Source organism: Vipera ursinii (assembly GCF_947247035.1).
Source record: "Vipera ursinii genome assembly, chromosome: 14".
Taxonomy (NCBI): domain Eukaryota; kingdom Metazoa; phylum Chordata; class Lepidosauria; order Squamata; family Viperidae; genus Vipera; species Vipera ursinii.
Window position 1 is genome coordinate 3,250,394 of NC_139527.1, and position 17,965 is coordinate 3,268,358.

Genomic DNA, 17,965 nt, shown 5'->3' on the forward strand with positions numbered 1-17,965 from the left:
CAACTAGCTAACATCAACAGTGCTAGAAGGGAGCGGGGTTTGCAGAGAAGAGAGGAGGAAGCGGAGGAGGATGACAACGATTGTGGGGTCCTTGATGCTCTCTGAGCTTGGGGGTTTCCACGCAGACGTTCCATCACCCAACTAGCTAACATCAACAGTGCTAGAAGGGAGCGGGGTTTGCAGAGAAGAGAAAGGAGGAGGAGGATGACAACGATTGTGGGGTCCTTGATGCTCTCTGAGCTTGGGGGTTTCCATGCAGACATTCCATTGCCCAAATATCTAACATCATCAGTGTTAGAAGGCAGTGGGATTTGCAGAGAAGAGAAAGGAGGAGGAGGATGACAACGATTGTGGGGTCCTTGATGCTCTCTGAGCTTGGGGGTTTCCATGCAGACATTCCATTGCCCAAATATCTAACATCATCAGTGTTAGAAGGCAGTGGGATTTGCAGAGAGGAGGGAGGAGAAGGAGGATTGGGATCCTTGGTGCTCTCTGAACTTGGTAGTTTTCTTGCAGACCTTTCCTTATCAAGCTAGATAATGTCATCCGTGCATCAGAGCATCCTTGCTAGTTCCTAACCCTAACCCACAGCCTGATCAAGGAATCCCACTGAAGAAATGTAGCATCCGAAACGTTTACTGACTCCAGGGTGGTGGGACAAGGGTTGTCATCAAACATGTGTCGTTCTTCCTCAGAGACCCCCACCAATTTTGGATGCTCTGGGACGGGTGATCCTGGACTCTCCACCTGACCAATGGGAGGCCAGGTAGGACGACTTAATCCTTCCGATCCTCGCTCGCCAAACTTCTGGTTTTGTGTTTTTTTTTTCCTCAAGGCCAGGGGGTAGAAACTGAGGGTTCAGCACCTCCAGGTGTTTTGATGCAACTCAATGCCATTCTCCACCTGCCTGGTTGGGCTTTTAAAGGAGAATAAATGCCCGCACGATCGGAGGTCCCTTACATTGACGAAAATAACGTCTACCCTTCCTGATCGGCGCTAAAGATGAAATTCTCTCTCCAGGTGTGGCATTGCGTTGGCCTTGAATAAACTTTCTCAGCACCTGGAAAGCTGCCAGGTGAAGCCTCTTTTCCAGTTCTTTGTCCCGGATGCCCTCAACGACCGCCATCCCGAAGTCCGGAAGTGCATGCTGGACGCTGCCCTCTCAGCCCTTAATACTCACGGCAAGGTAGGTTTAACCTTCATCGAACATCCTAGGCCTGCGAAGCTCGGAACCGTTGGATGGTACGGAGCTGCCACCTGGCAACCATTAACATTTGAGGGAAATCTTGGGAGCTTTCTCAGAGAATCAGCCAAAGACTGGGACAATTGGGTCTCCCCCCCCCAGTTAAATCCAGTTACGGGGTCCTTGGTGCTCTCTGAGCCTGGTTTTCTTGCTGGTGTTATGGACACACCGATGATGTTGCCTAGTTTGGTAACGGACGATTCGGCCTCCAGAGTTACATTTTCCAGCTGCCCCCTTGTTTTCCCCATTTCGCCAACCTCCCCCCGGCTGCTGTTTTTTTCCCCCCCAGGAGAGTGTCAACTCCTTGCTGCCAGTCTTTGAGGAGTTCCTGAAGAATGCCCCCAACGATGCCAGTTACGATGCCCTCCGGCAGAGCGTCGTCATTCTCATGGGGTCGCTGGCCAAACATTTGGACAAAAGCGATCCGAAAGTCAAGCCGATCGTGGCCAAGCTGATAGCAGCGCTCTCTACGCCGTCCCAACAGGTGAGCCGGCCTTGGCTGAGAGATGCTTGCTGAGAGAGGTGAGCATCCTTAGAACCACCTGCTAACACAATGAGAGGGAGCTACCTGGCTTAAGAATTCACAAGACCATGCAGATGTTTCCTTCCTCCCTCCCTCCCTCCCTCCCTCCCTCCCTCCCTTCCTTCCTTCTTTCCTTCCTTCCTTCCTTCCTTCCTTCCTTCCTTCCTTCCTTCCTTCCTTCCTTCCTTCCTTCCTTACTCACTCACTCACTCACTCACTCACTCACTCCTGCATCCTTTATTGGAGACTATTACTTTGTAAAAGCAGCATTAACCTACTTATGGTACCATCTGAATTATATTTAGACAAAGAAATAAATTTCACATCAAAAAACAACCCCAAAAGAAGAAACATATTTCTTTCTTTCCCTTTCTCTCTCTCTCTCTCTCTCTCTCTCTCTCTCTCTCTCTCTCTCTCTCTCTCTCCTTCTCCTTCTCTCTCTCTCTCTCTCTCTCTCTCTCTCTCTCTCTCTCTCTCTCTCTTCTCTTTCACCTCCCCCTTCCCTTTTACCTTCCCTTCCTTCAAATCAACTGCTGTCCAAAAGCCTTGGCTTTGAACTGGCTTGAGTTGTGGTTGCCTACAAAAGGTTGATGCTTTTTTTTTTTAACCTCGGCAACCCTGGCGGTCTCCCCAGTTGTTCCATCCTCTCTTCCTCCTCTGTTGCTTTTCGTTGCACCTGTGCTCCTTGTCCCCACTGATCGGGCCAAGTCAAGACGGTTTAACGGCGGAGAAGACTTTAGGGTAAAAAAAGACGTCTGCTTTTGAGGAGGTCGCGTTTCCCCTTAAAAGATGGGAGGGCCTTTTCGCGGGGGGAGCTTGGAATTCCCGCAGCCGCCATGTTCAGCAGTTCCTTTTCAGTGCCCGGGACCTGTAGCTCTTTTTCTCTTGGAACAGCAGTCCTTCCTCCTCTTTTTAAAGCAACTTCCCCCGCCCACCCCCAAAAAAGTGGGTGCTTCCTAGAAGGAAAGAAGGAAAATCTCCTTCCCAGAATTAGCAGCTGAGATCTGGTTGTGCGGGGGTCTTTTTCAGGTTCAGGAGTCCGTGGCCAGCTGCTTGCCCCCTCTTGTGCCGGCCATCAAAGAAGACGCCGGGGGGATGATCCAGAAACTGCTGCAGCTCTTGCTGGAATCCGATAAGTACGCCGAGCGGAAAGGGGCCGCCTACGGGCTGGCCGGCTTGGTGAAAGGGCTGGGAATCCTGTCTCTGAAGCAGCAGGAAATGATGGCCAAGCTGACCGACGCAATCCAGGACAAGAAGAATTTCCGCCGGCGGGAAGGTGAGTCGAAGGATTGTTCCCCCCACCCCGCCCTTCCTCTCTCAGCCGCTTGAGGACCTTTCGTCTTCCAGTTCTGGCAGGCTGGAAGGGACCTGGGAGGTCTTCTAGTCTAACCCCCTGGCTCAAGGCAAGTGTCACGGCCAACTCGCTGTGCCAAATAACAGGAACCAGGGAGATTGGGGGGGGGAGCGGGAGGGAATTGAGGAATTCACGCACACCCTCTGCGGCCTGGGAGAATCTCCCTTCCCATCGCGGTCAAACGATGAGAGTCTTCTGATCTGAGCGGACTGTTTCCCATAACCCAAGAGGTTGCACTGGGTTGGTGGAGCATGGACATTGGGTGGCCCAGGGTGGGGCTGTGGGGAAGGAGGATTTTAACTCTGCAGCGTTTGGCACGAAAACTTCAGAACTGGCTTTGCTTCTCCTGTGTCCGTATGGGTCTGTCAGCAAAGCGATCCTCCTGGTGAAAATAAGGTTCCAGGAGTCTCTTTCGCTTGCACAGGCCAACGGGAGACTTGACAGCAAGAGACCTTACACTATGCCGGGGCAAATAGTTGTCCAGTTCTGTTTTTAGGAAAGCCTCCGGTGATGGAGCTCCCACAACTTCTGGAGGCAAGGAGTTCCGCTGGTTAATCGTTCTCACTCTCAGGAAATTCATGTAGCTTGGATCTCTTTTTTTTATAACTTTCCACCCATTCTGTCCTCAGGTGCTTTGGAGAATAGGTTGACCAGCCCGCCCCCGCCCCCTTTCTCTGCGACAGGCCCTCTGATATTGGAAGGCTGGGTTCCCTGTACCGGGTCCTGACGTATCCCCAAGAGGCTTCTTGACTGACGTGCTACTAAGGCAACTGTTTCTGTTCTCTTTCCAGGGGCTTTATTCGCCTTTGAGATGCTCTGCATCATGCTGGGGAAGCTGTTTGAGCCGTACGTGGTTCACGTACTGCCCCACTTGCTTCTCTGCTTCGGGGACGGGAACCAGTACGTTCGGGAGGTGAGTCGTTCTTGGCTGGCAGTTCCAGAGAAGCAGGGAGTGTGTCTCCTGCAGAATCTGGGCTGGTTCTGCTCAGAGACTGGAGGTTCTGTTAAGTCCTCGGCTGCTTTGAAGGAGGCCACCATGTTGAGTAAATCCAGCCATTGTGCTTCACAAACCACGTCTGGATCAAACCAGCAGTGGCTTAGTTCTGAAGGCAAACCAAAGACTGGCACGCAAGTGGAGTCCTATCCCAGATGCCACTCCTATCCAAAGGCTTTGCCCAAGTTTGTGACGGACCTAATGCGCTCTGAAAATCCCACCCTGGTAGTACGTAGGCCCCGGATGGTTCTATAACACGAACCCTAAAGCTTTGTAGTTTGTCCAACAAACCGTGTTTAAAGTAACACATGGCTGGATGGGACGTACAATTCCACATGGTTTGAATAGGTTCCGCTCCAATAGAGCTGTGCTTGCCATTGAATCTTGAAAGTTGAGGCCGATTTTGATCCGTGGGGATCCTTGGTGCTCTCTGCGCTTGGCGGTTTTCTTGCAGACCTTTCATGACCCAGCTAGGTAACATCACCAGTGCTAGAAGTGGAGGGGGGGTTGCTCTTATTTCTATATACCAATGGGCTGCCCTGTCAGTGTTAGTGGGAGTCGTCTTGGTGTTTCCTTGATTAGATTGTTGTTTATTGTTAGCTTACTGTTAGATCTTAATTCTCTCCCCCCCTCTTTTTGCACAAGGCTGCAGATGATTGTGCCAAGGCTGTGATGAGCAACCTAAGTGCCCACGGGGTCAAGCTGGTGTTGCCCTCTTTGTTAGCTGCTCTTGAGGAGGATTCATGGAGAACCAAAGCTGGTAAGAATTTGTGTCTGGCCTTTTTTTTTTTAAAAAAAATAATTTTTGTAGATAACGCTACCAGCATCCCAGGTTTCCGTCATGTATTCCAAGATGTGAGTCGGTGGCCAAGCCTCTGAATTTTGAGCCCTGGACCGTGGGGATGCTGCAACGGTCGTGAGTGTGAAAAATGGTCGTAAGTCCCCTTTTCTCAGTCCCTAAATCAGGGGTCTTCAAACTTGGCCACTTTTAAGAATTCTGGGAGTCGAAGTCCACAAGTCTTAAAAGTTGCCAAGTTTGAAGACCCCCCCTGCAACTAAACAAACTGTGGTAAGTTGAGGATGGGGTTCTGGATTGAGTTTTGCCCTAGCTCCGGAGAACGGCGGGGTCATGTTCTCTTCTCATGCGCTCCCCAGGGTCAGTGGAGTTGCTGGGAGCCATGGCTTACTGCGCTCCCAAGCAGCTGTCTTCTTGCTTGCCAAACATCGTGCCGAAGCTGACGGAGGTGCTGACGGATTCTCACGTGAAGGTCCAAAAGGCCGGGCAGCAGGCGTTGAGGCAGATCGGCTCGGTGATCAGGAACCCTGAGATTTTGGGTAAGAGGTTCTGGGTGCCTCTGTGTGTGTCAGCATGGGGGGGCTTTTATTTCCCCCCCTTCTGGGAACTTTGCTGCTTTGGCTTGTGTTGAATGGATCAGAGTTCCACAACTGAGGAATAGAATATTAATAGAAATAATTTAGAATAGAATAGAATAGAATAGAATAGAATAGAATAGAATAGAATAGAATAGAATAGAATGATTGTAGAATAGAATAGAATAGAATAGAATAGAATAGAATAGAATGATTGTAGAATAGAATAGAATAGAATAGAATAGAATAGAATAGAATAGAATAGAATAGAATAGAATAGAATAGAATGATTGTAGAATAGAATAGAATAGAATAGAGGAATGGAATGGAATGGAAAGAATAGAATAGAATAGAACAGAACAGAACAGAACAGAACAGAACAGAACAGAATATGGAATGGACCTTAGAGGTCTAGTCCAACCCCCTGCTCAGGCAGGAAACCTTATACCATTTCAGACAAGTGGTTGTCCAATCTTTTCTTAAAAACCTCCAGTGTTGGAGCACTCACAACCTCTGGAGGCAGGTTGTTCCACCGATTAATTGTTCTAACCGTCCAGGATGTTTTTTTTTTCGTTAACGCAAAATGACCGATAAAACATTCCAGTCCAGTTAGTCCTCGACTTAACGACCGCACTTGACACATTTCTCAGCAACGGACATTTGGGGCTCCTTCGTGGTCGTGAGTCCAGAACTACCTCGATCTCGCTTACCAGCATCACGAGAGGCTTCAAGCTTAGTTGGCGTCTTCACAATTGCGTGTCTTTCCTTTCTTCCTCCTCCTCTTCCCCCCCCCCCGCCGAACAGCCATCGCTCCCGTGCTGTTGGATGCCCTGACCGATCCATCCCGAAAGACCCAGAAGTGCTTGCAAACTTTGCTGGACACCAAATTTGTCCACTTCATCGATGCGCCTTCCTTGGCTCTCATCATGCCTATCGTCCAGCGGGCTTTTCAGGACCGCTCGACAGACACCCGGAAAATGGCCGCCCAGATCATCGGGAATATGTACTCCTTGACGGACCAGAAGGTACGTCGGTGAGGAGGAAGCAAAGAGGAGGACGGCCTTTGGCACAAAGGACCAAGATCATCTGTTGAGTTCAAAGCACAGAGGAGATCGCTGCCTCTAATGCACGGATCTGGTCAACTAATGGCCGGAGTGAAATTGGTGCTAGATAAGAATCATTGGGATTCTTGGGGAAATCTACGGGGGCATAGAGACTCAAAACTAATGATGTGTTGTTTTTATTTCCATTTATATCCCGCCCTTCTCCGAAGACTCAGGGCGGCTTACAAGCTTTAGCAGTAGCCTTCATTCTATGTATATGCCTGCTTATTAGGGCTTTCACACACACACCCAAGCGGCATTATTACAAAGTCAGCTTAATTGCCCCCAACAATCTGGGTCCTCATTTTACCTACCTCGGAAGGATGGAAGGCTGAGTCAACCTTGAGCCTGGTGGGACGCGAACCTGCACTAATTGCAGGCAGCTGGTGTTACTTAAGGAGGCATTAGCCCACTGCTCCAACAAGGCTAACCTAACCCTAACCCCCCCCCCTCCTCCCTTGGGCTCAGCCTGGTCATCTCCAGGTGGCCAGTAGTCATTTTGTTCTGTTCTGGTTCTGGTTCTGTTCCCTGGGTTGTCCCCCACTTACAACAGTTCATTTACTTTTTTATTACTTTTTTACTTTTATTAAATTTGTATACCGCCCTTCTCCCGAAGGACTCTAGTGACCAAAGTTACGACGTCACTGGAAAAAAAAAGTGACTTAGGACCATTTTTCACACGTAACAGCCGTTGCAGCATCACCCTCCAAATTCCGACAGTTGGCAACCGGCTTCCATTTACAACGGTTGCAATTGGCCCAGGATCGCGTGATCCACTTTTGCGGCCTTCTGACAACCAGAGACAATAGGGGAAGCCCGGTTCACTATGCAGCTGCGTTATTAACAACTGCAGTGATTCACTGAACAACCGGGGTAAGGAAAGTCAGAAAGTGGGGGCAAAGCTCCCTCAAAAACTGTCTCGCTTGGCAACAGAAATTTTGGGCTGAATTGTAAGCCGAGGAGGACTTACTCTATTTCTATTTCTGTTTCTGTTTTTAAAAGGGAGGTGGCATTCAGGGGAGACAGTCCCAGAAGCGTCTTCGTTGCCAAACAGACTTCAGATTCCCTCTGCTTCCAGGTGGGAATTTGAGACACTCCCCCAATTCACGTCTTGCCTCCTGTGTCTCTCTCAGGATCTGGCTCCTTACCTGCCCAGCGTCACTCCCGGATTGAAAATGTCTCTTCTGGATCCCGTGCCTGAGGTCAGTTTTTTTTTTTAAATTCCATTTATATCCCGCCCTTCTCCGAAGACTCAGGGCGGCTTACAATTTTAAAGCACAAACCAATGTGCTTAGCAATAGCCTTCATTCTATGTATATGCCTGCTTATTAGGGCTTTCACACACACCCCCAGCGGCATTATTACAAAGTCAGCTTAATTGCCCCCAACAATCTGGGTCCTCACTTTACCTACCTCGGAAGGATGGAAGGCTGAGTCAACCTTGAGCCTGGTGGGGCGCGAACCTGCACTAATTGCAGGCAGCTGGTGTTACTTAAGGAGGCATTAGCCCACTGCTCCACCAAGGCAGTTTGCCTTCCACTTCTTTGGTCTACAAAAAAAAAAAAAGAGTTCCCCAACCTTTCCAGCTTTGCGGACCGAGAGCGGGGAGGACACGGCTCGCTCAAGCGGCCAGCAAGTGCCCACATGCACAATTCCATTTGCACGAACATGCACGCCCGCCTGCCGTTCTTGTAAATAGAGTCCCCGCCGATCCTCAAGCGAGGATGTGTGCTCCCTCGCCAGCTGTTTTCACGGCCCAGTTGCAGACCCCTCAGGGCCCGCTAGTGGGCTGCAGCCCGCAGGTTGGGGACCCCCGTTGTAGACAGTCCGTGCGTCCTTTTTGTCCAGTGGCCGTAGCTTTTCTTTTGACCCTCCCCCCTCAGGTGCGGACCGTATCCGCAAAGGCGCTGGGTGCCATGGTGAAAGGCATGGGCGAGTCTTGCTTTGAAGATTTACTGCCCTGGCTGATGGAAACCTTGACCTATGAGCAGAGTTCCGTGGATCGGTCAGGTGCTGCCCAAGGTAAGTGGGGGGGAGGGGGGGGCTCAACTCATAGCTTCATACGCAAATTTAATTTTATTTTATTTTAATTCCATTTATATCCCGCCCTTCTCCGAAGACTCAGGGCGGCTTACAAGCTTAGCAGTAGCCTTCATTCTATGTATATGCCTGCTTATTAGGGCTTTCACACACACCCCAAGCGGCATTATTACAAAGTCAGCTTATTGCCCCCCAACAATCTGGGTCCTCATTTTACCGACCTCGGAAGGATGGAAGGCTGAGTCAACCTTGAGCCTGGTGGGACTCGAACCTGCACTGATGGCAGGCAGCTGGTGTTACTTAAGGAGGCATTAGCCCACTGCTCCACCAAGGCAAATGCTACAGGCCATTATGTTCGTGAATATTTGGGTTGCGCTAAGCCGAGGTTCCGCTTCTTTCATGAAATGCTTGCAAGGATGAAGTCACAACAGTTCGTTTAGCGTCCCTTCAAAGTTACAACTGAACTGTGCTGAAAAAAAAAGCGGCTTAGGGCTGTTGTTCACACCTATGGCCCTTGCAGCATCCCCGCGGTCACGTGATCTTGGCCGCTGATTCGTATTTATGACGGTTGCAGTGTCCCTTGGTGGTGGTGGTGGTCACGTGATCCCCTTTTGCGACCTTCTGACCAGAAAGTCAACAGGGAAGACAGATTTGCTTGACAACCTTGAGCAAATTGTGGGCTCGGTGACAGTCATAAGTCGAGGACTCTCTGTGTGCTAAAGCCCGAGCGTTAATAGTTGTCGATCTGTTGATTATAAGGATGTTTGTTCCCTCCTCCCTCCCTCCCCCCCCACCCCGTTCTAGGGTTGGCTGAGGTTATGGCTGGTTTGGGAGTAGAGAAGCTGGAGAAGCTGATGCCAGACATCGTGGCTACCGCGAGCAAAGTGGACATCGCCCCCCACGTTCGGGACGGTTACATTATGATGTTCAATTACCTGCCTATTACCTTTGGCGACAAGTTCACCCCTTATGTTGGGCCTATCATACCTTGCATCCTTAAGGTAAGACCTTAGAGCAGATCTTGAAGTCAGGGAGAAAAGGTTGGATTTATCCCCCTAAAAGAGATCAGCTTGAGAGAGGGAATGGCTAGAGGTAGGTTTCTGGAACCAGTTTGGTCCAGTGGTTAAGGTACCAGGCTAGAAAGGTGGGAGACTGTGAGTTCTAGTCCTGCCTTAGCCGTGAAAGGGAAGTTGGGTGACTTTGGACCAATCACCAGGAGACAGTGAGTTCTAGTTCCGCCTCAGGCATGAAAGCCGGCTGGGTGACTTTGGGCCAATCACCAGGAGATTGTGAGTTCTAGTCCCGCCTCAGGCATGAAAGCTGGCTGGGTGACTTTGGGCCAATCACCAGGAGACGGTGAGTTCTAGTTCTGCCTTAGGCATGAAAGTGTGCTGGGTGATTTTGGGCCAGTCTCTCTCTTTCTCTCACACGGTTGTAGAAAAAAATTGGAGGAGGAAAGTGTGTCGGGTAGGCTGATCATCTTATTGATAAAACTAATCAAGGTGGGTTAAATAAAAAACAATCTAGCCTGTCAAAAGTCTTGTTCAGACCAGGGATTTCATCAATGACCTGCTTGTCTAGGTGCAACACCGGAGCAGAAAAAAAAATTGTGTATGTTACCGCTGATCTGTGATCCTTTTAGGCCTTGGCAGACGAGAACGAGTTCGTGCGGGACACGGCGCTCCGTGCAGGGCAGAGGATCATAAGCATGTATGCAGAGACTGCCATCGCGTTGCTCCTTCCTCAGCTGGAACAAGGCCTCTTCGATGACCTTTGGAGGATCAGGTGTGACCCAGCCTTCCACTCTGACAGCCAAACCTGCCCCCCACCCCCCAGGTCCTGCCAATAAGCAACCAAGTGGAAAGAAAATTTAAAAGCTGTTTATTCGGGTACCCTGATCAAGTGGCATCTCCCTATGAAAAAAAGGGAACGCCGAGCACAGCCAAGAAAATGAAAGAGGAAACTCGATTGGACAGGGTCAGAGTAACCCTCCTTTGCACAGCAAATCAACCTCAAAGCTTGTTGGAAGTTAGAAAACCCAGTTGACACTTGAGATTTTATTTTATTTTTATTTTTTCAATCCAGCCATTCTCCTGTAGCTTACCTTTTCAGTTTAGGAACGTACAGCGGCAGGATAAAAAATAATAATAATCCTACTTTCCAGTCTGTAATGAGAAATTCCAGTTTCAGACGTGGTCCTAAATTTGGGGACTGCCCGTATGCAACCTGGAAAAAAAAAAGCCCTGATCTCTTTAGCTCAGTGCAAACTCCCGTTTTCCTGCCTTTTCCTTCAGTCTGTGGTTTTTTTTTTTTTTTGGAACAGGTACAGCTCAGTTCAGCTGCTGGGCGACCTTTTGTTCCACATTTCAGGAGTTTCTGGGAAAATGACAACTGAGACGGCCTCAGAGGACGATAATTTTGGAACAGCCCAATCTAACAAAGTAAGTGAAAACAGGGACCCCCCCCCAACCTGTGAACTGCAGCTCACTGCCGGGCCGTGGCCTATTCACAACCGGGCCAAGGGAGGGGCAGGCCGGCGCGCACGTGCGTGTGTGTGTCTGTGTGCAGCAGTTTAACTTGCGGAAGTCGAGCTGCGTGCATATGGCACGGGTGTGTGGACGGCTGGCCCGCTGCTCGCACGTGTTAAAGCTGCACGTGTACATGCACGCCAGCTCGCCACTCACACAGCCCGCTTCCCCTTTCTCCCCCCTCTCCAGCTGGGCCGCCAAGCCTGAAAGGCTGGTTTTGGTGGTGGTGGTAGAAATAACGGCTTTTGCCTTTTTAATTTCCATGTGTTGTTTTTTTTAAAAAAATGTAATTTCCAGGCAATCATTAACGCGCTCGGGGTAGAACGCAGGAACAGAGTTCTGGCCGGGCTTTACATGGGCCGCTCCGATACCCAGCTGGCCGTTCGCCAGGCATCCCTGCACGTTTGGAAAATTGTGGTTTCCAACACTCCACGCACCCTGCGTGAGATTTTGCCAACCCTCTTCAGCCTCCTGTTGGGATTCTTGGCTAGCACCTGCGCGGACAAGAGAACAGTTAAGTGTTTGGGCCGTCCGGTTGGTTTCTGCTCGACGTTTGAAATGCTCTTTTCATCTCTGAACAGCAATCAGCCTTTTTGATCCTGCTGGCTTTGGGGCGTCCGAAAACTCTCTGTCCAGGTGGTCCTCAATTTACGACCTCAGTTGACAGCTCAGTTTTTTCCACTGCTAAGTGAGACAGCGGCTAAGTTGAGTTTTGCCCCATTTTTGCCACCTTGCTTGCCACGGTCGTTAAGCGAAGCCGTCCTGTCGATAGGTTAGTAACGACAGTTGTTAAGCGAATCTGACTTCCCCTATCGAGTGGGCTTCTCAGAAAAGGGGATCGCACGATCCCGAAGACGTTGCCGCCGTCATCAGTATGAGTCCTGAGTCTCTTTTTTCGCTGCCATTGCAACTTTGAACAGTCATTGAACGAAAGGTGGTAAGTTGAGGACCTCTGTACGGGCTCAAGGGCTGATTTGAGGCAAGTGATCTTTGCCGGTTTTGCCCGTAAAGCTGTGATTCTGAATAAGTTCCTTTTTCGGTACAACTGGCAACACAGAACTGGGTACAGTGACCATGTTGATGATGATGATGATGATGATGCTGTGGCAAATCACCAGTCAAATACTGGATTTTGCTGACAATATCATGGTGGACTCGGTTTGCTCACCTGTATCTTTTGGCGGCAGATTGCGGCACGGACGCTGGGGGATCTCGTCCGAAAGCTGGGGGAGAAGATCCTTCCAGAGATCATCCCCATTTTGGAAGAAGGTCTGAGATCCAAAAAAAGTGACAAGCGGCAGGGTGTCTGCATTGGCCTGAGTGAAATCATGAAGTCCACCAGCCGGGATGCAGTAAGTGAATTTTTCTGCTAATAATCCTAGGGGTTATTAAAGGTTGATGTACATTTCCTTCCTTCCTTCCTTCCTTCCTTCCTTCCTTCCTTCCTTCCTTCCTTCCTTCCTTCCTTCCTTCCTTCCTTCCCTCCTTCCTCCCTCCCTCCCTCCCTCCCTCCCACCCTTCCTCCCTTCCTTCCTTCCCTCTTTCTTTCCTTCCTTCCTTCCTTCCCTACCTACCTACCTTTCCTTCCTTCCTTCTGCATATTCTGTTATTTGAAGTGAAGGAACTTAAATCTGTCTCCATCCCGCATTATTTGTTTTGGCCAGTCCTTCTTTGCATCTGCTCTGAAAACATTTTCCCGTTTCTCGCTTCAGGTGCTGTGTTTTTCCGAATCTCTTGTTCCCACCGTCAGGAAGGCTCTGTGTGACCCTCTGGAAGAAGTGCGGGAAGCAGCCGCCAAAACGTTTGAACAGCTGCACTCGACCATTGGGTACCAGGCCCTTGAAGACATCCTTCCTTTCCTGCTGAAGCAGCTGGTAGGGATGTTGAAATCTCGCCGCGTCCCCCGGGTGCTTCTCTGAGCATCCTGGGCTGAATGTAAACCCGGCACAGCGAACACTCTGGCCTGTTTGATGGTTGCCTTGAAGGGGCAGACAAAGATGCTGGCCTTTTATTGGGTTAAGGAACCTTGCCGTCTTTCGGGGGTCCAGCTGTTTAAGCTGGTAGGATAGAACTGGGACCCCAGCAACATCTGGTGAGCCTCGGGTTTCACGGACTGTAGAATAGCAGAGTTGGAAGGGACCCTGAAGGTCTTCTACTCCACCCCCCTGCTCAAGCATTACACCCGATACACCATTTCAGACAAATTGGCTTTCCAGTCTTTTCTTGACAACCTCCAGTGATGGAGGACCCGCAACTTCCGGAGTCGAGCCATTCCACTGATGGATTGTTCTGACTGTCAGGAAATTGACTGTCTGGGTTGTATCTCGACCTCGATAAAAGTTTCCATCCGTTACTCCTGGTTATGCCCTCTGGCGCTTTGGAGGAGAATTAACCCGTTTCTATTCCTGCTCTTTCCTTCCTCTAGGAATGGGAAGAAACATCAGAGTTCGCCCTGGATGGTCTGAAGCAGGTTATGGCAGTGAAAAGTCGGGTGGTGTTGCCATACTTGGTGCCAAAGGTATATTTGCATCTCTTCTTCCGGTTCGGAAAGATGCTCACTTCCTGTTCCGCCTCTGCTTCTTCTGTGCCTAAATCTAACTTTAAACTGCCAGAATGAAGACCCCCCTTGGCTTTGGCCAAAAATAAGTCGTTACCGGTCCGTGTTTCTGGTAACAGCCGACATACCAGCGGATGGGATGGGCTGTGCATCTCTCCACATTCACACAGCGTTTTGTTCTCCACTGACAGCCTCCACTTGAGCATGTTGGTTTTACATTTAGGCACTCCAACCCTCAACTGTTCAAGGAGTATGAGTGAGGTCAGATCCTTCAGCCTCCTTTAATGTTACTCCTTGTTCGACGGTCTCCTTCATCTTTTTAATTCAAATTTTTCCTTGTGTATCCTCAAGAATTTTTATTCTGAGAGAGAGAGGGGGGGGAGGGAAGGAGGAAATAGACATACTGATTTTCTTTCTTTCTTTCTTTCTTTCTTTCTTTCTTTCTTTCTTTCTTTCTTTCTTTCTTTTTGTATGGAAAATTTATGTAGCCGCCTACTCACTCACAGCGACTCTAGACACCTTTTGATAGAGAGAGAGTGAAATAAGAGATGATAGAGGTAGATAGATGATAGATTGATTGATTGATAGATAAAAAACAGACATACTGTTTTTCTTTCTTTAATATTAACTGTAAATCTCTTTTCTTGTTTCCGTCAGCTTATTTCTCCTCCCGTCAATACCAGAGTCCTGGCCTTCCTGTCCTCTGTTGCTGGTGATGCTCTCACCCGCCACCTGGGTGTCATTCTGCCTGCCATGATGTCAGCCCTCAAGGAGAAGCTTGGCACAAACGATGAACAGCAGGCAAGTGGTTAAAGTGCAGTATTGCAGGCAAACTCTGCCCACAGCCCAGAGTTCGATCAAATGGTTTTAAGTCCTTGACTACCTGTATTAAAAATGAGAGGTATAGAAAAGCAGTAAAAAGGGCCAGGTTGCCTTCTCCACCGGGTGGTTTTAAAATTGTGGTTTGGCCTGGATCTGTCCATGGTCCGTTAAGCAGCGTAGATGAATCTCACCCTTAAGAGAGATTTCAAGCTGATCTTGTAAGAGCCCAAAGTGGGATAAAAGGCCGGAGAGTCTCGGAAACATTTCTGATGCAACCGCGAATGGTTGGAAACCTTTTTCTCCTAGGAGATGCTGAACTGCCAGGCTGTAATTCTGTCGGTAGAGGACGAGGCCGGGCAGAGGATTATCATTGAGGATCTCTTAGACACAACCCGCAGCGCCGAAGTCGGGATGCGCCAAGCGGCGGCCGTCATCCTCAACATCTACTGCTCCAAGACCAAGGCGGACTACACAGCCCATCTGCGCAACCTGGTCTCGGGCCTGATCCGCCTCTTTAATGACACCAATTCCGTGGTTCTGAATGAAAGCTGGGATGCGCTCAACGCCATCAGCAAGGTAGGAGTTGGACAAGAAAGGAGCACCCAGGCTTTGAAACTGGTCGAAGGGAATATTTGTGGCTCAGGGCTGAACTGTGGGGTCCCTGGTGCTCTCTGAGCTTGGTTGGGTTTTTGCAGACGTTTTGTTACCAAACTAGGTAGCATCATCAGTGCTAGAAGGGAGTGGGGTTTGCGGAGAGGAGGAGGAGGAGGAGAACTGTGGGGTCCTTGCTGCTCTCAGAGCTGGGTAGTTTTGTTGCAGACATTTCATTACCAAACTAGGTTGTTTCTGCAACATTAGACCAACAATCAAGCAAACAAAAGCCCAATCAAAGCAGACAAGCAAGCTCACCCTAGCTTAATCAAGAAACCATCAAAATTTAATTTAATTTAAATTTAATTAATTGTTTTAACTGATTTTAATTTTTGTATTTTATGTTTTAATTGCCTTGTAAACCTCCCTGAGTCCTACGGGAATAGGGCGGTATATAAACTCAATCAATCAATCAATCAATCAATCAATCAATAAATCAATAAATAAAAAGTCTTCCCACTGACATTTATGGGCAAGCCACCAGTTTACAAACAGCAAACCCCTCTCCCTTCTAGCTCTGATGTTGTTACCTAGTTTGGCATCACTGGAGGTTTTTAAGAAGAGGCTGGACAACCGTTTGTCTGAAATGGCACAGAGTCTCCCGCCCGAGCAGGGGGTTGGACTAGAAGACCTCCAGGCTCCCTTCCAGCTCTGTTGTTCTGTTATTCTGTCGTTGATGGGTGCTTCCTCGTAACGATGGGATTCTGGTTCCTTTCCTAGAAATTAGATGCTGGCAGCCAGCTGGCCCTCATAGAAGACCTCCACAGGGATATTCGTATCGTTGGCAACGATGCCGCCGGAGAACATGTGCCTGGATTCTGCATTCCCAAGAAGGTAACAGCAGGGGGCAGGCAAGGCTCTGAGCCTCATTATTGTGTCTGTGTGTGGGGGGTCATCCTGTTTGATGGCTGCACCATGAACTATTTGGACCATGCCCCAGAAGGGACCTCCTCTTCCCATAGCATATATGTCCCCAATATATCCTAAAGGTGATTTCTTTTTTTCCTATAAGGCAACTGGGCTTTCTTGGTTCCCCCCCCCCCCTTGAAAACATTTCGCTTCTCATCCAAGAAGCTTCTTCAGCTCTCAACTTGTTCTTGGATAAGAAGCAAAATGTTTTTAAAGAAGAAAGTCCGGGTGCCTTTTTTTTTTGATCTGGATGACATTTATCCCCCAACTTGGGATGGTATGCTACTATAGGCTCCAAATTCCTTCCTTGAAACCAGAATACAAATTTTGAGAATCGAAGCCTTAGTATTGGAAGTGGTTGTCCTGGAAGAATTTTCCATGATCTTGTGTCTCTCCTGTAACGGAAGATCAGCCGTTGAAGCCCTCATGCCATCTCCTGTAAACAACAGGATTACTATATCATTAATGCCAGAAGGGGAGTAGTTGGGTTGCAGGAAGGAGGAGGAGGAGGAGGAGGAGGAGGAGGAAGACTGTGGGGTCCTTAGTCCTCTCTGAGCTTGCTTGTTTTCCTGCAGACCTTTCATAACCCAACTAGGTAACATCATCAGTGCTAGAAAGGAGTGGAGTTTGTGGGGTGGTGCTGCTGGCGATGGTGGTGGAGGAGGAGGAAGAGGAGGAGGAGGAGGACTATGGGGTCCTTGGTGCTCTCTGAGCTTAGCTGTTTTCTGGCGGACGTTTCATTACCCAACCGGGTAACATCAGCAGTGCTAGAAGGGAGTGGGGTTTGTGGGGAGGAGGAGGAGGAGGACTGTGGAATCCTTGGTGCTCTCTGAGCTTGGCAGTTGTCTTGTAGATATTTCATTGCCCAAAAGATAACATCATCACTACTAGAAGAGAGGGGGTTTTGCAGAGAAGAGGAGGAGGAAGAAGAAGAATTGTGGGGTCCTTGGTGCTCTCTGAGCGTTGCTCTTTTCTGGCAGATGTTTCGTGAGCCAACTAGGTAACGTCATTGGGCGATGGGTCATGGGTAAGAAAGCAGCCGAGCACCAAGGAGCACCATCGTAATTAAACCTGGCAGTTGGACAGAAAGGAACCTGAATCCCACCTGTCTCTCCACTCACCACCTGTCTGCCTTGGCTCCTCCCACCCAGGGCGTGACCTCCATCCTGCCCATGCTGCGGGAGGGGGTCCTGACCGGCAACTCAGACCAGAAGGAAGAGGCGGCCAAAGCTTTGGGACTGGTCATTAAGCTGACCTCCGCCGAAGCTCTGAAACCATCGGTGGTCAGCATTACCGGGCCCCTCATCCGGATCTTGGGAGACCGGTTCAGCTGGAACGTCAAGGTGGCTCTGCTGGAAACCTTAAGTCTTCTCTTGGCCAAGGTAAGTGAGGAAACGCTGGGAACCAAATCCGGGAAGAGCTTGGGCGAGGACCCCATGGCGCAGGCTTTTTTTTTTTTAAATGTGTCAAGAAAGGTTGCCCAGTGAGGAATTCTGGGGGTTGAAGTCCACGGGTCTTCAAGTGGCCAAGCTTGCACACCCTTTGCTTTAAAGCAGGGGGGGGGGGTGTCTTCAAACTTGGCCCTTTCATGACTTGTGGACTTCACCTCCCAGAATTCCTCACGCTGGGTGAGGTCTTTTTTTGTAGACCTCAGAGGTTTTAAAGCTCCTTATATACAGGTAGCCTTGACTTGGACTGAGTTCCCGTTGGCTGAGCGAGACAATTGTTACGTTAGGTTTGCCCCGCTTTACGATCTTCCTTGCTGTCGGTTGTGAAGTGGATCACTGCGGTTGTCAAGTTAGTAACACAGCCGTTAAGTAAATCCGGCTTTGCTTGTCAGAAGGTCGCAAAAGGGAATCAAGTGACACAC

General features: G+C 49.4%; 1 protein-coding gene across 1 annotated transcript in view; it reads left to right on the forward strand.

Annotated features, from left to right (window-relative positions):
* Positions 1 to 17,965, forward strand: part of GCN1 (GCN1 activator of EIF2AK4) — a 46,114-nt gene that overhangs the window by 21,951 nt on the left and 6,198 nt on the right. Inside the window, exons 31-51 of the mRNA XM_083373515.1 lie at positions 696 to 766; positions 1,021 to 1,186; positions 1,533 to 1,727; positions 2,796 to 3,042; positions 3,912 to 4,033; positions 4,760 to 4,874; positions 5,270 to 5,449; positions 6,290 to 6,510; positions 7,722 to 7,790; positions 8,472 to 8,610; positions 9,433 to 9,629; positions 10,271 to 10,413; positions 10,952 to 11,069; positions 11,454 to 11,669; positions 12,344 to 12,508; positions 12,869 to 13,030; positions 13,582 to 13,674; positions 14,371 to 14,514; positions 14,842 to 15,111; positions 15,907 to 16,020; positions 17,247 to 17,477. Coding sequence (XP_083229641.1) covers positions 696 to 766; positions 1,021 to 1,186; positions 1,533 to 1,727; positions 2,796 to 3,042; positions 3,912 to 4,033; positions 4,760 to 4,874; positions 5,270 to 5,449; positions 6,290 to 6,510; positions 7,722 to 7,790; positions 8,472 to 8,610; positions 9,433 to 9,629; positions 10,271 to 10,413; positions 10,952 to 11,069; positions 11,454 to 11,669; positions 12,344 to 12,508; positions 12,869 to 13,030; positions 13,582 to 13,674; positions 14,371 to 14,514; positions 14,842 to 15,111; positions 15,907 to 16,020; positions 17,247 to 17,477 — 3,378 coding nt within the window. The remainder of the gene's footprint in view (positions 1 to 695; positions 767 to 1,020; positions 1,187 to 1,532; positions 1,728 to 2,795; positions 3,043 to 3,911; positions 4,034 to 4,759; positions 4,875 to 5,269; positions 5,450 to 6,289; positions 6,511 to 7,721; positions 7,791 to 8,471; positions 8,611 to 9,432; positions 9,630 to 10,270; positions 10,414 to 10,951; positions 11,070 to 11,453; positions 11,670 to 12,343; positions 12,509 to 12,868; positions 13,031 to 13,581; positions 13,675 to 14,370; positions 14,515 to 14,841; positions 15,112 to 15,906; positions 16,021 to 17,246; positions 17,478 to 17,965) is intronic.